Genomic DNA, 16,545 nt, shown 5'->3' with positions numbered 1-16,545 from the left:
CCAGGAACCACGAGCAGACCTCATCCCACAGTTGTGGCCACTAAGAAACCCAAGACGACCTCATGCCCTGGTTGTGGCCACCACGAACCACACGCAGATCTCATCCCATGCTTGTGGCCACCACGAACCACAAGGAGATCACATCCCACAGTTGTGGCCACTAAGAAACCCAAGACGACCTCATCCCAAGGTTGTGGCCACCAAGAACCACGAGCAGACCTCATCCCACAGTTGTGGCCACTAAGAAACCCAAGACGACCTCATCCCATGGCTGTGGCCACCACGAACCACGAGCAGATGCCATCCCATGGTTGTGGCCACTAAGAAACCCAAAAACACCTCATCCCATGCTTGTGGCCACCACGAACCACAAGGAGATCACATCCCACAGTTGTGGCCACTAAGAAACCCAAGACGACCTCATGCCCTGGTTGTGGCCACCAAGAGCCACGAGCAGATCTCATCCCATGCTTGTGGCCACTAAGAAACCCAAGACGACCTCATCCCATGGCTGTGGCCACTAAGAAACCCAAGACGACCTCATCCCATGGCTGTGGCCACCAAGAACCACGAGCCGACCTCATCCCACGGCTGTGGCCACTAAGAAACCCAAGACGACCTCATGCCCTGGTTGTGGCCACCAAGAACCACGAGCAGACCTCATCCCATGGCTGTGGCCACTAAGAAACCCAAAATGACCTCATCCCATGGTTGTGGCCACTAAGAAACCCAAGACGACCTCATGCCCAGGTTGTGGCCACCACGAACCACACGCAGATCTCATCCCACGGTTGTGGCCACTAAGAAACCCAAGACGACCTCATCCCATGGCTGTGGCCACCATGAGCCACGAGCAGACCTCATCCCATGCTTGTGGCCACCACGAACCACAAGGAGATCATGTCCCACAGTTGTGGCCACCAAAAAAGCCAAGACGACCTCATCCCATGGCTGTGGCCACCAGGAACCACGAGCAGACCTCATCCCATGGCTGTGGCCACTAAGAAACCCCAGAAGACCTCATGCCCTGGTTGTGGCCACCACGAACCACACGCAGATTTCATCCCATGCTTGTGGCCACCACGAACCACAAGGAGATCACATCCCACAGTTGTGGCCACTAAGAAACCCAAGATGACCTCATCCCAGAGTTGTGGCCACCACGAACCACGAGCAGATCCCATCCCATGGCTGTGGCCACTAAGAAACCCAAGACGACCTCAGCCCATGGTTGTGGCCACCACGAACCACAAGCAGATCTCATCCCATGCTTCTGGCAAGTAAGAAACCCAAGACGACCTCATCCCCTGGTTGTGGCCACCAAGAGCCACGAGCAGATCTCATCCCACGGTTGTGGCCACTAAGAAACCCAAGACAACCTCAGCCCATGGTTGTGGCCACGAAGAGCCACGAACAGATCTCATCCCATGGCTGTGGCCACCAAGAACCACGAGCAGACCTCATCCCACGGCTGTGGCCACTAAGAAACCCAAAATGACCTCATCCCATGGCTGTGGCCACCAAGAACCACGAGCAGATCCCATCCCATGGCTGTGGCCACCAGGAACCACGAGCAGACCTCATCCCATGCTTGTGGCCACTAAGAAAACCCAGAAGACCTCATGCCCTGGTTGTGGCCACCAGGAACCACAGGCAGATCTCATCCCATGGTTGTGGCCACCATGAACCACAAGGAGATCACATCCTACAGTTGTGGCCACTAAGAAACCCAAGACGACCTCATCCCATGGTTGTGGCCACCAGGAACCACGAGCAGACCTCATCCCCTGGTTGTGGCCACCACGAGCCACGAGCAGACCTCATCCCACAGTTGTGGCCACCACGAGCCACGAGCAGATCCCATCCCATGGCTGTGGCCACTAAGAAACCCAAGACGACCTCATGCCCTGGTTGTGGCGACCAATAACCACGAGCAGATCTCATCCCACAGTTGTGGCCACTAAGAAACCCAAGACGACCTCATCCCATGGTTGTGGCCACCAGGAACCACGAGCAGATCCCATCCCATGGCTGTGGCCACCAAGAACCACGAGCAGACCTCATCCCACGGCTGTGACCACTAAGAAACCCAAAATGACCTCATCCCATGGCTGTGGCCACTAAGAAACCCAAAATGACCTCATCCCATGGTTGTGGCCACTAAGAAACCCAAGACGACCTCATGCCCAGGTTGTGGCCACCACGAACCACACGCAGATCTCATCCCATGCTTGTGGCCACCACGAACCACAAGGAGATCACGTCCCACAGTTGTGGCCACTAAGAAACCCAAGACGACCTCATCCCATGCTTGTGGCCACCACGAACCACAAGGAGATCACATCCCACAGTTGTGGCCACTAAGAAACCCAAGACGACCTCATCCCAGGGTTGTGGCCACCAGAAACCACGAGCAGATCTCATCCCCTGGTTGTGGCCACCACGAGACACAAGCAGATCTCATCCCAAAGTTGTGGCCACCAGGAACCACGAGGAGATCCCATCCCATGCTTGTGGCCACTAAGAAACCCAAGACGACCTCATCCCATGGTTGTGGCCACTAAGAAACCCAAAATGACCTCATCCCATGGCTGTGGCCACCAAGAACCACGAGCAGATGCCATCCCATGGTTGTGGCCACTAAGAAACCCAAAAACACCTCATCCCATGCTTGTGGCCACCACGAACCACAAGGAGATCACGTCCCACAGTTGTGGCCACTAAGAAACCCAAGACGACCTCATCCCAGGGTTGTGGCCACTAAGAAACCCAAAATGACCTCATCCCATGGCTGTGGCCACCAAGAACCACGAGCAGATCTCATCCCATGGCTGTGGCCACTAAGAAACCCAAGATGACCTCATCCCATGGTTGTGGCCACTAAGAAACCCAAAATGACCTCATCCCATGGCTGTGGCCACCAGGAACCACGAGCAGACCTCATCCCACAGTTGTGGCCACTAAGAAACCCAAGACGACCTCATGCCCTGGTTGTGGCCACCACGAACCACAGGCAGATCTCATCCCATGCTTGTGGCCACCACGAACCACAAGGAGATCACATCCCACAGTTGTGGCCACTAAGAAACCCAAGACGACCTCATCCCAAGGTTGTGGCCACCAAGAACCACGAGCAGACCTCATCCCACAGTTGTGGCCACTAAGAAACCCAAGACGACCTCATCCCATGGCTGTGGCCACCACGAACCACGAGCAGATGCCATCCCATGGTTGTGGCCACTAAGAAACCCAAAAACACCTCATCCCATGCTTGTGGCCACCACGAACCACAAGGAGATCACATCCCACAGTTGTGGCCACTAAGAAACCCAAGACGACCTCATGCCCTGGTTGTGGCCACCAAGAGCCACGAGCAGATCTCATCCCATGCTTGTGGCCACTAAGAAACCCAAGACGACCTCATCCCATGGCTGTGGCCACTAAGAAACCCAAGACGACCTCATCCCATGGCTGTGGCCACCAAGAACCACGAGCCGACCTCATCCCACGGCTGTGGCCACTAAGAAACCCAAGACGACCTCATGCCCTGGTTGTGGCCACCAAGAACCACGAGCAGACCTCATCCCATGGCTGTGGCCACTAAGAAACCCAAAATGACCTCATCCCATGGTTGTGGCCACTAAGAAACCCAAGACGACCTCATGCCCAGGTTGTGGCCACCACGAACCACACGCAGATCTCATCCCATGCTTGTGGCCACCACGAACCACAAGGAGATCACGTCCCACAGTTGTGGCCACTAAGAAACCCAAGACGACCTCATCCCATGCTTGTGGCCACCACGAACCACAAGGAGATCACATCCCACAGTTGTGGCCACTAAGAAACCCAAGACGACCTCATCCCAGGGTTGTGGCCACCAGGAACCACGAGCAGACCTCATCCCCTGGTTGTGGCCACCACGAGACACAAGCAGATCTCATCCCAAAGTTGTGGCCACCAGGAACCACGAGGAGATCCCATCCCATGCTTGTGGCCACTAAGAAACCCAAGACGACCTCATCCCATGGTTGTGGCCACTAAGAAACCCAAAATGACCTCATCCCATGGCTGTGGCCACCAAGAACCACGAGCAGATGCCATCCCATGGTTGTGGCCACTAAGAAACCCAAAAACACCTCATCCCATGCTTGTGGCCACCACGAACCACAAGGAGATCACGTCCCACAGTTGTGGCCACTAAGAAACCCAAGACGACCTCATCCCAGGGTTGTGGCCACTAAGAAACCCAAAATGACCTCATCCCATGGCTGTGGCCACCAAGAACCACGAGCAGATCTCATCCCATGGCTGTGGCCACTAAGAAACCCAAGACGACCTCATCCCATGGTTGTGGCCACTAAGAAACCCAAAATGACCTCATCCCATGGCTGTGGCCACCAGGAACCACGAGCAGACCTCATCCCACAGTTGTGGCCACTAAGAAACCCAAGACGACCTCATGCCCTGGTTGTGGCCACCACGAACCACACGCAGATCTCATCCCATGCTTGTGGCCACCACGAACCACAAGGAGATCACATCCCACAGCTGTGGCCACTAAGAAACCCAAGACGACCTCATCCCAAGGTTGTGGCCACCAAGAACCACGAGCAGACCTCATCCCACAGTTGTGGCCACTAAGAAACCCAAGACGACCTCATCCCATGGCTGTGGCCACCACGAACCACGAGCAGATGCCATCCCATGGTTGTGGCCACTAAGAAACCCAAAAACACCTCATCCCATGCTTGTGGCCACCACGAACCACAAGGAGATCACATCCCACAGTTGTGGCCACTAAGAAACCCAAGACGACCTCATGCCCTGGTTGTGGCCACCAAGAGCCACGAGCAGATCTCATCCCATGCTTGTGGCCACTAAGAAACCCAAGACGACCTCATCCCATGGCTGTGGCCACTAAGAAACCCAAGACGACCTCATCCCATGGCTGTGGCCACCAAGAACCACGAGCCGACCTCATCCCACGGCTGTGGCCACTAAGAAACCCAAGACGACCTCATGCCCTGGTTGTGGCCACCAAGAACCACGAGCAGACCTCATCCCATGGCTGTGGCCACTAAGAAACCCAAAATGACCTCATCCCATGGTTGTGGCCACTAAGAAACCCAAGACGACCTCATGCCCAGGTTGTGGCCACCACGAACCACACGCAGATCTCATCCCATGCTTGTGGCCACCACGAACCACAAGGAGATCACGTCCCACAGTTGTGGCCACTAAGAAACCCAAGACGACCTCATCCCATGCTTGTGGCCACCACGAACCACAAGGAGATCACATCCCACAGTTGTGGCCACTAAGAAACCCAAGACGACCTCATCCCAGGGTTGTGGCCACCAGGAACCACGAGCAGACCTCATCCCCTGGTTGTGGCCACCACGAGACACAAGCAGATCTCATCCCAAAGTTGTGGCCACCAGGAACCACGAGGAGATCCCATCCCATGCTTGTGGCCACTAAGAAACCCAAGACGACCTCATCCCATGGTTGTGGCCACTAAGAAACCCAAAATGACCTCATCCCATGGCTGTGGCCACCAAGAACCACGAGCAGATGCCATCCCATGGTTGTGGCCACTAAGAAACCCAAAAACACCTCATCCCATGCTTGTGGCCACCACGAACCACAAGGAGATCACGTCCCACAGTTGTGGCCACTAAGAAACCCAAGACGACCTCATCCCAGGGTTGTGGCCACTAAGAAACCCAAAATGACCTCATCCCATGGCTGTGGCCACCAAGAACCACGAGCAGATCTCATCCCATGGCTGTGGCCACTAAGAAACCCAAGACGACCTCATCCCATGGTTGTGGCCACTAAGAAACCCAAAATGACCTCATCCCATGGCTGTGGCCACCAGGAACCACGAGCAGACCTCATCCCACAGTTGTGGCCACTAAGAAACCCAAGACGACCTCATGCCCTGGTTGTGGCCACCACGAACCACACGCAGATCTCATCCCATGCTTGTGGCCACCACGAACCACAAGGAGATCACATCCCACAGCTGTGGCCACTAAGAAACCCAAGACGACCTCATCCCAAGGTTGTGGCCACCAAGAACCACGAGCAGACCTCATCCCACAGTTGTGGCCACTAAGAAACCCAAGACGACCTCATCCCATGGCTGTGGCCACCACGAACCACGAGCAGATGCCATCCCATGGTTGTGGCCACTAAGAAACCCAAAAACACCTCATCCCATGCTTGTGGCCACCACGAACCACAAGGAGATCACATCCCACAGTTGTGGCCACTAAGAAACCCAAGACGACCTCATGCCCTGGTTGTGGCCACCAAGAGCCACGAGCAGATCTCATCCCATGCTTGTGGCCACTAAGAAACCCAAGACGACCTCATCCCATGGCTGTGGCCACTAAGAAACCCAAGACGACCTCATCCCATGGCTGTGGCCACCAAGAACCACGAGCCGACCTCATCCCACGGCTGTGGCCACTAAGAAACCCAAGACGACCTCATGCCCTGGTTGTGGCCACCAAGAACCACGAGCAGACCTCATCCCATGGCTGTGGCCACTAAGAAACCCAAAATGACCTCATCCCATGGTTGTGGCCAATAAGAAACCCAAGACGACCTCATGCCCAGGTTGTGGCCACCACGAACCACACGCAGATCTCATCCCATGCTTGTGGCCACCACGAACCACAAGGAGATCACGTCCCACAGTTGTGGCCACTAAGAAACCCAAGACGACCTCATCCCAAGGTTGTGGCCACCAAGAACCACGAGCAGACCTCATCCCACGGCTGTGGCCACTAAGAAACCCAAGACGACCTCATCCCAGGGTTGTGGCCACCAGGAACCACGAGCAGACCTCATCCCCTGGTTGTGGCCACCAGGAACCACGAGCAGACCTCATCCCATGCTTGTGGCCACTAAGAAACCCAAAATGACCTCATCCCATGGTTGTGGCCACTAAGAAACCCAAGACGACCTCATGCCCTGGTTGTGGCCACCACGAACCACGAGCAGACCTCATCCCATGGTTGTGGCCACCAAGAACCACGAGCAGACCTCATCCCATGGTTGTGGCCAATAAGAAACCCAAGACGAACTCAGCCCATGGTTGTGGCCACCACAAACCACGAGCAGACCTCATCCCATGCTTGTGGCCACTAAGAAACCCAAGACGACCTCATCCCGTGGTTGTGGCCACTAAGAAACCCAAAATGACCTCATCCCCTGGTTGTGGCCACCACGAGCCACGAGCAGATCTCATCCCAAAGTTGTGGCCACCAGGAACCACGAGCAGATCCCATCCCATGCTTGTGGCCACTAAGAAACCCAAGATGACCTCATGCCCTGTTTGTGGCCACCACGAGCCACGCGCAGCCGCCAGGGCCGGAGCTGACCTTGTAGACGTCGTGGGCGCCGATGATGGCGTCGAAGAGGGTGTAGAGGTCGTTGAGGAGATCGACCACCTCGATGGGCTCGCTCATGGCCGAGATGGTGGTGAAGCCCACGATGTCGCTGAAGTACAGCGTCACCTCCTCGAAGTATTCGGGTTCCACCGGGGTCCCCATCTTCAGCGCCTCGGCCACCGAGCTGTGGGGCGGGGGGGGGGGTTGGGGCCAAGCGTGGGTTGGGTGCTTGTGGGGCGCAGCTGACCCCACGGCTCCATGCGCCCCATCCGCCTGTCCTGCCCTACGGGTCCTAAAGGCTGCCGGGACCACCTCCACCATGATCGACCCCAATGGGCCAATGGCGACCACCTCCAGCCCCACAGACCCCAAATAGGGGCCAATTCCAATGGCGACCACCTCCAGCCCCACAGACCCCAAATAGGGGCCAATTCCAATGGCCAACCACCTCCAGTCCCACAGACCCCAAATAGGCTCCAATCCCAACCCCACCCCACTGACCAACCCCCTCCCATCCCACAGACCCCAAATAGGGTCCAATACCCCAAATAGGTTCCAATTCCAAGCCCACCCTAATGACCAACCATCTCCAGCCCCACAGACCCCAAATAGGTCCAATACCAACCCCACCCCATTCACCACCCCCTCCCCAGCCCCACAGACCCCAAACAGGGTCCGGCACCGACCCCACCCCACTGACCAACCACGTCCAGCCCCACAGACCCCAAATAGGGTCCAATACGCCAAATAGAGTCCAATTCCAAGCCCACCCTAATGACCAACCATCTCCAGCCCCACAGACCCCAAATAGGTCCAATACCAACCCCACCCCATTCACCACCCCCTCCCCAGCCCCACAGACCCCAAATAGGGTCCAATCCCAACCCCACCCCACTGACCAACCCCCTCCCACCCCACAGACCCCAAATAGGGTCCAATCCCAACCCCACCCCACTGACCAACTCCCTCCCCAGCCCCACAGACCCCAAACAAGGTCCGGCACCGACCCCACCCCAATGACCAACCACCTCCAGCCCCACAGACCCCAAATAGGGGCCAATTCCAACCCCACCCCACTGACCAACCCCCTCCCACCCCACAGACCCCAAATAGGGTCCAATTCCAATCCCACCCTAATGACCAACCATCTCCAGCCCCACACACCCCAAATAGGATCCAACACCGACCCCACCCCATTGACCACCCCCTCCCCAGCCCCACAGACCCCAAACAGGGTCTGACACCGACCCCAACCCACTGACCAACCACCTCCAGCCCCACAGATCCCAAATAGGGTCCAATTCCAATGGCCAACCACCTCCAGCCCCACAGACCCCAAATAGGCTCCAACACCAACCCCACCCCAATGGCCGAACATCTCCAGCCCCACAAACCCCAAATATGGACCAATTCCAACCCCCACCCTATGGCGAACCACCTCTGACCTCACAGAACCCAAATAGGCTCCAACACCAACCCCACCCCATTGACCACCCCCTCCCCAGCCCCACAGACCCCAAACAGGGTCCAATACCCCAAATAGGATCCAATACCCCAAATAGGGTCCAATACCCCAAATAGGCTCCAATTCCAACCCCACCCCATTCCCCACCCCCTCCACAACCCCACAGACCCCAAATAGGCTCCAATTCCAATGGCCAACCACCTCCAGTCCCACAGACCCCAAATAGGCTCCAATCCCAACCCCACCCCATTCACCACCCCTCCCCAGCCCCACAGACCCCAAACAGGGTCTGGCACCGACCCCAACCCCATTGACCCCCCCGGCCCCACAGACCCCAAATAGGCTCCAATTCCAATGGCCAACCATCTCCAGCCCCACCGACCCCAAATAGGATCCAACACCAACCCCACCCCATTCCCCACCCCCCCTACAACCCCACAGACCCCAAACAGGGGTCCAACACCGACCCCACCCCCATTGACCCCCCCGGCCCCACAGACCCCAAATAGGCTCCAATACCAACCCCACCCCATTCCCCACCACCTCTACATCCCCACAGACCCCAAACAGGCGTTCAACAGCGACCCCAACCCAATGGCCAACCAACTTCAGCCCCACAGACCCCAAATAGGGTCCAATACCCGAAATAGGGTCCAATTCCAAGCCCACCCTAATGACCAACCATCTCCAGCCCCACAGACCCCAAACAAGGTCCAATACCCCAAATAGACTCCAATACCCCAAATAGGCTCCAACACCAACCCCACCCCATTCCCCACCCCCTCTACAACCCCACAGACCCCAAACAGGGTCCGGCACCTCCCACCCCACTGACTGCCCCCTCCCCAGCCCCACAGACCCCAAATAGGGTCCAACACCAACCCCACCCCATTTCCCACCCCCTCTACAACCCCACAGACCCCAAACAGGGTCCGGCACCTCCCACCCCATTGACCACCCCCTCCCCAGCCCCACAGACCCCAAATAGGCTCCAATTCCAACCCCACCCCATTGACCACCCCCTCTACAACCCCACAGACCCCAAACAGGGTCCAATACCCCAAATAGGCTCCAATTCCAACCCCACCCCATTCCCCACCCCGTCCCCAGCCCCACAGACCCCAAATAGGGTCCAATTCCAATGGCCAACCAACTCCAGCCCCACAGACCCCAAATAGGCTCCAACACCCCAAATAGGCTCCAACACCAACCCCACCCCACTGACTGCCCCCTCCCCAGCCCCACAGACCCCAAACAAGGTCCAATACCCCAAATAGGCTCCAACACCGACCCCACCCCACTGACTGCCCCCTCCCCAGCCCCACAGACCCCAAATAGGGTCCAATACCCCAAATAGGCTCCAATACCAACCCCACCCCATTCCCCACCACCTCTACATCCCCACAGACCCCAAACAGGCGTTCAACAGCGACCCCAACCCAATGGCCAACCAACTTCAGCCCCACAGACCCCAAATAGGGTCCAATACCCGAAATAGGGTCCAATTCCAAGCCCACCCTAATGACCAACCATCTCCAGCCCCACAGACCCCAAACAAGGTCCAATACCCCAAATAGGGTCCAATACCCCAAATAGACTCCAATACCCCAAATAGGCTCCAACACCAACCCCACCCCATTCCCCAGCCCCTCTACAACCCCACAGACCCCAAATAGGGTCCAACACCAACCCCACCCCATTCCCCACCCCCTGTACAACCCCACAGACCCCAAACAGGGTCCGGCACCGACCCCAACCCCATTGACCACCCACTTCCTGCCCCACAGACCCCAAATAGGGGCCAATTCCAATGGCCAACCACCTCCAGCCCCACAGACCCCAAATAGGATCCAATACCAACCCCACCCCATTCACAACCCCCTCTGCAGCCCCACAGACCCCAAACAGGGTCCGGCACCTCCCACCCCATTGAATCCCCCGGCCCCACAGACCCCAAATAGGGTCCAATACCCCAAATAGGCTCCAATTCCAACCCCACCCCATTCCCCACCCCCTCCCCACCCCCACAGACCCCAAATAGGGTCCAATTCCAATGGCCAACCAACTCCAGCCCCACAGACCCCAAATAGGCTCCAATACCCCAAATAGGCTCCAACACCAACCCCACCCCATTCCCCACCCCTCTACAACCCCACAGACCCCAAATAGGCTCCAATACCCCAAATAGGGTCCAATTCCAACCCCACCCCATTCCCCACCCCCTCTACAACCCCACAGACCCCAAATAGGGTCCGGCACCTCCCACCCCATTGACCACCCCCTCCCAGCCCCACAGACCCCAAATAGGCTCCAATTCCAACCCCACCCCATTCCCCACCCCCTCACCAGCCCCACAGACCCCAAACAGGGTCCAATACCCCAAATAGGCCCCAATTCCAACTAAACCCCATTCATCACCCCCTCCCCAGCCCTACAGACCTCAAACGGGGTCCGGCACTGACCCCACCCCACTGACCAACCACCTCCAGCCCCACAGACCCCAAATAGGTTCCAATACCCCATATAGGGTCCAACACCAACCCCACCCCATTCCCCACCCCCTCTACAACCCCACAGACCCCAAATAGGGTCCAATTCCCATGGCCAACCACCTCCAGCCCCACAGACCCCAAATAGGATCCAATACCAACCCCACCCCATTCACAACCCCCTCTGCAGCCCCACAGACCCCAAACAGGGTCCGGCACCTCCCACCCCATTGAATCCCCCGGCCCCACAGACCCCAAATAGGGTCCAATACCCCAAATAGGCTCCAACACCAACCCCACCCCATTCCCCAGCCCCTCTACAACCCCACAGACCCCAAATAGGCTCCAACACTGACCCCACCCCATTGACCACCCCCTCCCAGCCCCACAGACCCCAAATAGGCTCCAATTCCAACCCCACCCCATTGACCACCCCCTCCCCAGCCCCACAGACCCCAAATAGGCTCCAATACCCCAAATTGGCTCCAACACCAACCCCACCCCATTCACCACCCCCTCTCCAGCCCCACAGACCCAAATAGGATCCAACACCGTCCCCACCCCACTGACCGCCCCCTCCCCAGCCCCACAGACCCCAAATAGGGTCTGGCACCGACCCCACCCCACTGACCAACCACCTCCAGCCCTACAGACCCCAAATAGGGTCTGGCTCCAACCCCATCCCACTGACCACCCCCTCCCCAGCCCCACAGACCCCAAATAGGCTCCGACACCAACCCCACCCCATTGACCACCCCCTCCCCAGCCCCACAGACCCCAAATAGGCTCCAATTCCAATGGCCAACCACCTCCAGCCCCACAGACCCCAAATAGGCTCCAATACCAACCCCACCCCAATGGCCGAACATCTCCAGCCCCACAAACCCCAAATATGGACCAATTCCAACCCCCACCCTATGGCGAACCACCTCTGACCTCACAGACCCCAAATAGGGTCCAACACCAACCCCACCCCATTGACCACCCCCTCCCCAGCCCCACAGACCCCAAACAGGGTCCAATACCCCAAATAGGATCCAATACCCCAAATAGGGTCCAATACCCCAAATAGGGGCCAATTCCAATGGCCACCCACCTCCAGCCCCACAGACCCCAAATAGGCTCCAACACCAACCCCACCCCAATGGCCGAACATCTCCAGCTCCACAAACCCCAAATATGGACCAATTCCAACCCCCACCCTATGGCGAACCACCTCTGACCTCACAGAACCCAAATAGGGTCCAACACCAACCCCATCCCAATGACCAACCACCTCCAGCCCCACAGACCCCAAATAGGCTCCAACACCAACCCCACCCCACTGACTGCCCCCTCCCCAGCCCCACAGACCCTAAACAAGGTCCAATACCCCAAATAGACTCCAATACCCCAAATAGGCTCCAACACCAACCCCACCCCATTCCCCACCCCGTCTACAACCCCACAGACCCCAAACAGGGTCCGGCACCTCCCACCCCACTGACCAACCACCTCCAGCCCCACAGACCCCAAATAGGGGCCAACACCAACCCCATCCCATTCCCCACCCCCTCCCCAGCCCCACAGACCCCAAATAGGCTCCAATTCCAACCCCACCCCATTCCCCACCCCCTCTACAACCCCACAGACCCCAAATAGGCTCCAATACCCCAAATAGGCTCCAATTCCAACCCCACCCCATTCCCCACCCCCTCTACAACCCCACAGACCCCAAATAGGGTCCAACACCAACCCCACCCCATTCCCCACCCCCTCTACAACCCCACAGACCCCAAATAGGGTCCAATACCCCAAATAGACTCCAATACCCCAAATAGGCTCCAACACCAACCCCACCCCATTCCCCACCCCCTCTACAACCCCACAGACCCCAAATAGGCTCCAATACCCCAAATAGGGTCCAATTCCAACCCCACCCCATTCCCCACCCCGTCCCCAGCCGCACAGACCCCAAATAGGCTCCAATTCCAATGGTCAACCAACTCCAGCCCCACAGACCCCAAACAGGGTCCAATACCCCAAATAGGCTCCAACACCAACCCCACCCCATTCCCCACCCCCTCTACAACCCCACAGACCCCAAATAGGCTCCAACACCGACCCCAACCCCATTGACCCCCCTGGCCCCACAGACCCCAAATAGGCTCCAATTCCAATGGCCAACCATCTCCAGCCCCACCGACCCCAAATAGGGTCCAACACCAACCCCACCCCATTCCCCACCCCCTCTACAACCCCACAGACCCCAAATAGGGTCCAATACCCCAAATAGACTCCAATACCCCAAATAGGCTCCAACACCAACCCCACCCCATTCCCGACCCCCTCTACAACCCCACACACCCCAAATAGGCTCCAACACCAACCCCAGCCCATTCCCCACCCCCTCTACAACCCCACAGACCCCAAATAGGCTCCAACACCGACCCCAACCCCATTGACCCCCCTGGCCCCACAGACCCCAAATAGGCTCCAATTCCAATGGCCAACCATCTCCAGCCCCACCGACCCCAAATAGGATCCAACACCAACCCCACCCCATTCCCCACCCCCTCCCCAGCCCCACAGACCCCAAATAGGCTCCAATACCCCAAATAGGCTCCAACACCGACCCCAACCCCATTAACCCCCCCCCCGCCCCCCCCCAGGACTGACGGGGGCAGCATCTGGGTGAGCAGTTTGTCCGTCTTCTGCTTCTCGATCTCCAGCTCCTCGGTGCGCTCGCGGATCAGGTCCTCCAGGTTGCTGGAGTACTGCTCCAGCATGCGCAGCATCGAGTCGATGATGTTGGTCTTGCGGCCCTTGTTGATGCTCTTGAACTGACGGCAATCCCAAAAAAAAAAAAACCCCACAAAAGCGGAGAAATCCCAAAAAAGAAAAAAGTGGTGAAGTCCCGACCGCAGCCCATCCCAAATCGTTGATCCCGTAGAAAACGATTCGTCCCGTCGGCTGGTGTCGCAACATCCCGGAATCGTATCTCGATTTTTGGTGCGTCCAACCCCAAAGCCCCGATCCCAAATGACCCCAATCCACCCCTGTGTCCCATATCTCCGTTTTTGAGCCATTCCAACCCCAAATCCTCGATCCCAAATGACCCCAATCCACCCCTGTGTCCCATATCTCCTTTTTTCTGGTGCATCCAACCGCAAATCCCCAATCCCAAATGATCCCAAACCACCCTGTGTCCCATATCTCCTTTTTTCTGGTGCATCCAGCCCCAAATCCCCGGTCCCAAATGACCCCAATCCCCTCCGTGTCCCATATCTCGATTTTTGGTCCATCCAACCCCAAATCCCCAATCCCAAATGATCCCAAACCACCCCTGTGTCCCATATCTCCGTTTTTTTGGCCCCAAATCCCCAATCCCAAATGACCCCAATCCACCCCTGTGTCCCATATCTCCTTTTTTCTGGTGCATCCAGCCCAAATCCCCGATCCAAAATGATCCCAAACCACCCCTGTGTCCCATATCTCCATTTTTGGTCCCAAATCCCCAATCCCAAATGACCCCAATCCCCCCCCGTGTCCCATATCTCCGTTTTTGAGCCATTCCAACCCCAAATCCTCGATCCCAAATGACCCCAATCCACCCCTGTGTCCCATATCTCCATTTTTTTGGTCCCAAATCCCCAATCCCAAATGACCCCAATCCCCCCGTGTCCCATATCTCCGTTTTTTTGACCAATCCAACCCCAAATCCCCGATCCCGAACGACCCCAATCCACCCCCGTGTCCCATATCTCCGTTTTTTTGGCCCCAAATCCCGGATCCCAAATGACCCCAATCCACCCCCTTGTCCCATATCTCGATTTTTGGTCCATCCAACCCCAAATCCCCGATCCCAAATGATCCCAAACCACCCCTGTGTCCCATATCTCCGTTTTTTTGGCCCCAAATCCCCAATCCCAAATGACCCCAATCCACCCCTGTGTCCCATATCTCCTTTTTTCTGGTGCATCCAGCCCAAATCCCCGATCCAAAATGATCCCAAACCACCCCTGTGTCCCATATCTCCATTTTTGGTCCCAAATCCCCAATCCCAAATGACCCCAATCCCCCCCCGTGTCCCATATCTCCGTTTTTGAGCCATTCCAACCCCAAATCCTCGATCCCAAATGACCCCAATCCACCCCTGTGTCCCATATCTCCGTTTTTTTGGCCCCAAATCCCGGATCCCAAATGACCCCAATCCACCCCTGTGTCCCATATCTCCTTTTATTTGGTGCATCCAGCCCCAAATCCCCGATCCCAAACGACCCCAATCCCCCCCGTGTCCCATATCTCGATTTTTGGTCCATCCAACCCCAAATCCCCGATCCCAAATGACCCCAATCCACACCTGTGTCCCATATCTCGATTTTTTTGGTCCGTCCAACCCCAAATCCCTGAACCCAAATGATCCCAACTCACCCCTGTGTCCCATATTTCCGTTTTTTTTACCAATCCAACCCCAAATCCCCGATCCCAAACGACCCCAATCCACCCCTGTGTCCCATATCTCCATTTTTTGGCCCCAAATCCCCGATCCCAAATAACCCCAATCCACCCCTGTGTCCCATATCTCCGTTTTTTCAGTCCATCCAACCCCAAATCCCCGATCCCAAATGACCCCAATCCCCGCTGTGTCCCATATCTCCTTTTTTTTGGTGCATCCAGACCCAAATCCCCGATCCCAAATGACCCCAATCCACCCTCGTGTCCCATATCTCCGTTTTTGGTCCATCCAACCCCAAATCCCCGATCCCAAATGACCCTAATCCTTCCCTATGTCCCATATCTCCGTTTTTGAGCCATTCCAACCCCAAATCCCCGATCCCAAATGACCCCAATCCACCCCTGTGTCCCATATCTCCGTTTTTGAGCCATTCCAACCCCAAATCCCCAATCCCAAATGACCCCAATCCACCCCCCATGTCCCATATCTCTGTTTTTTTGGTCCATCCAACCCCAAATCCCCGATCCCAAATGATCCCAAACCACCCCTGTGTCCCATATCTCCGTTTTTTTCGCCCCAAATCCCGGATCCCAAATGACCCCAATCCCCCCCTGTGTCCCATATCTCCATTTTTCATCCATCCAACCCCAAATCCCCAATCCCAAACGACCCCAATCCACCCCTTGTCCCATATCTCAGTTTTTGACCCACTCAACCCCAAATCCCCGATCCCAAATGATCCCAAAC

General features: G+C 56.8%; 1 protein-coding gene across 1 annotated transcript in view; it reads right to left on the bottom strand.

The window, feature by feature from the left end:
• Positions 1-16,545, bottom strand: part of LOC149913572 (uncharacterized) — a gene marked incomplete at its 5' end in the record, with an annotated part of 76,051 nt that overhangs the window by 14,154 nt on the left and 45,352 nt on the right. Inside the window, 2 exons of the mRNA XM_090129340.1 lie at positions 7,398-7,590; positions 14,019-14,182. Of these exons, the coding sequence (XP_089985466.1) occupies positions 7,398-7,590; positions 14,019-14,182 (357 nt within the window). The remainder of the gene's footprint in view (positions 1-7,397; positions 7,591-14,018; positions 14,183-16,545) is intronic.

This window comes from Phasianus colchicus, chromosome 36 (assembly GCF_987193195.1).
Source record: "Phasianus colchicus chromosome 36, bPhaCol1.hap1.1, whole genome shotgun sequence".
NCBI classification, from domain to species: Eukaryota; Metazoa; Chordata; class Aves; order Galliformes; family Phasianidae; genus Phasianus; species Phasianus colchicus.
This window is presented reverse-complemented; position numbering and strand designations above follow the sequence as displayed.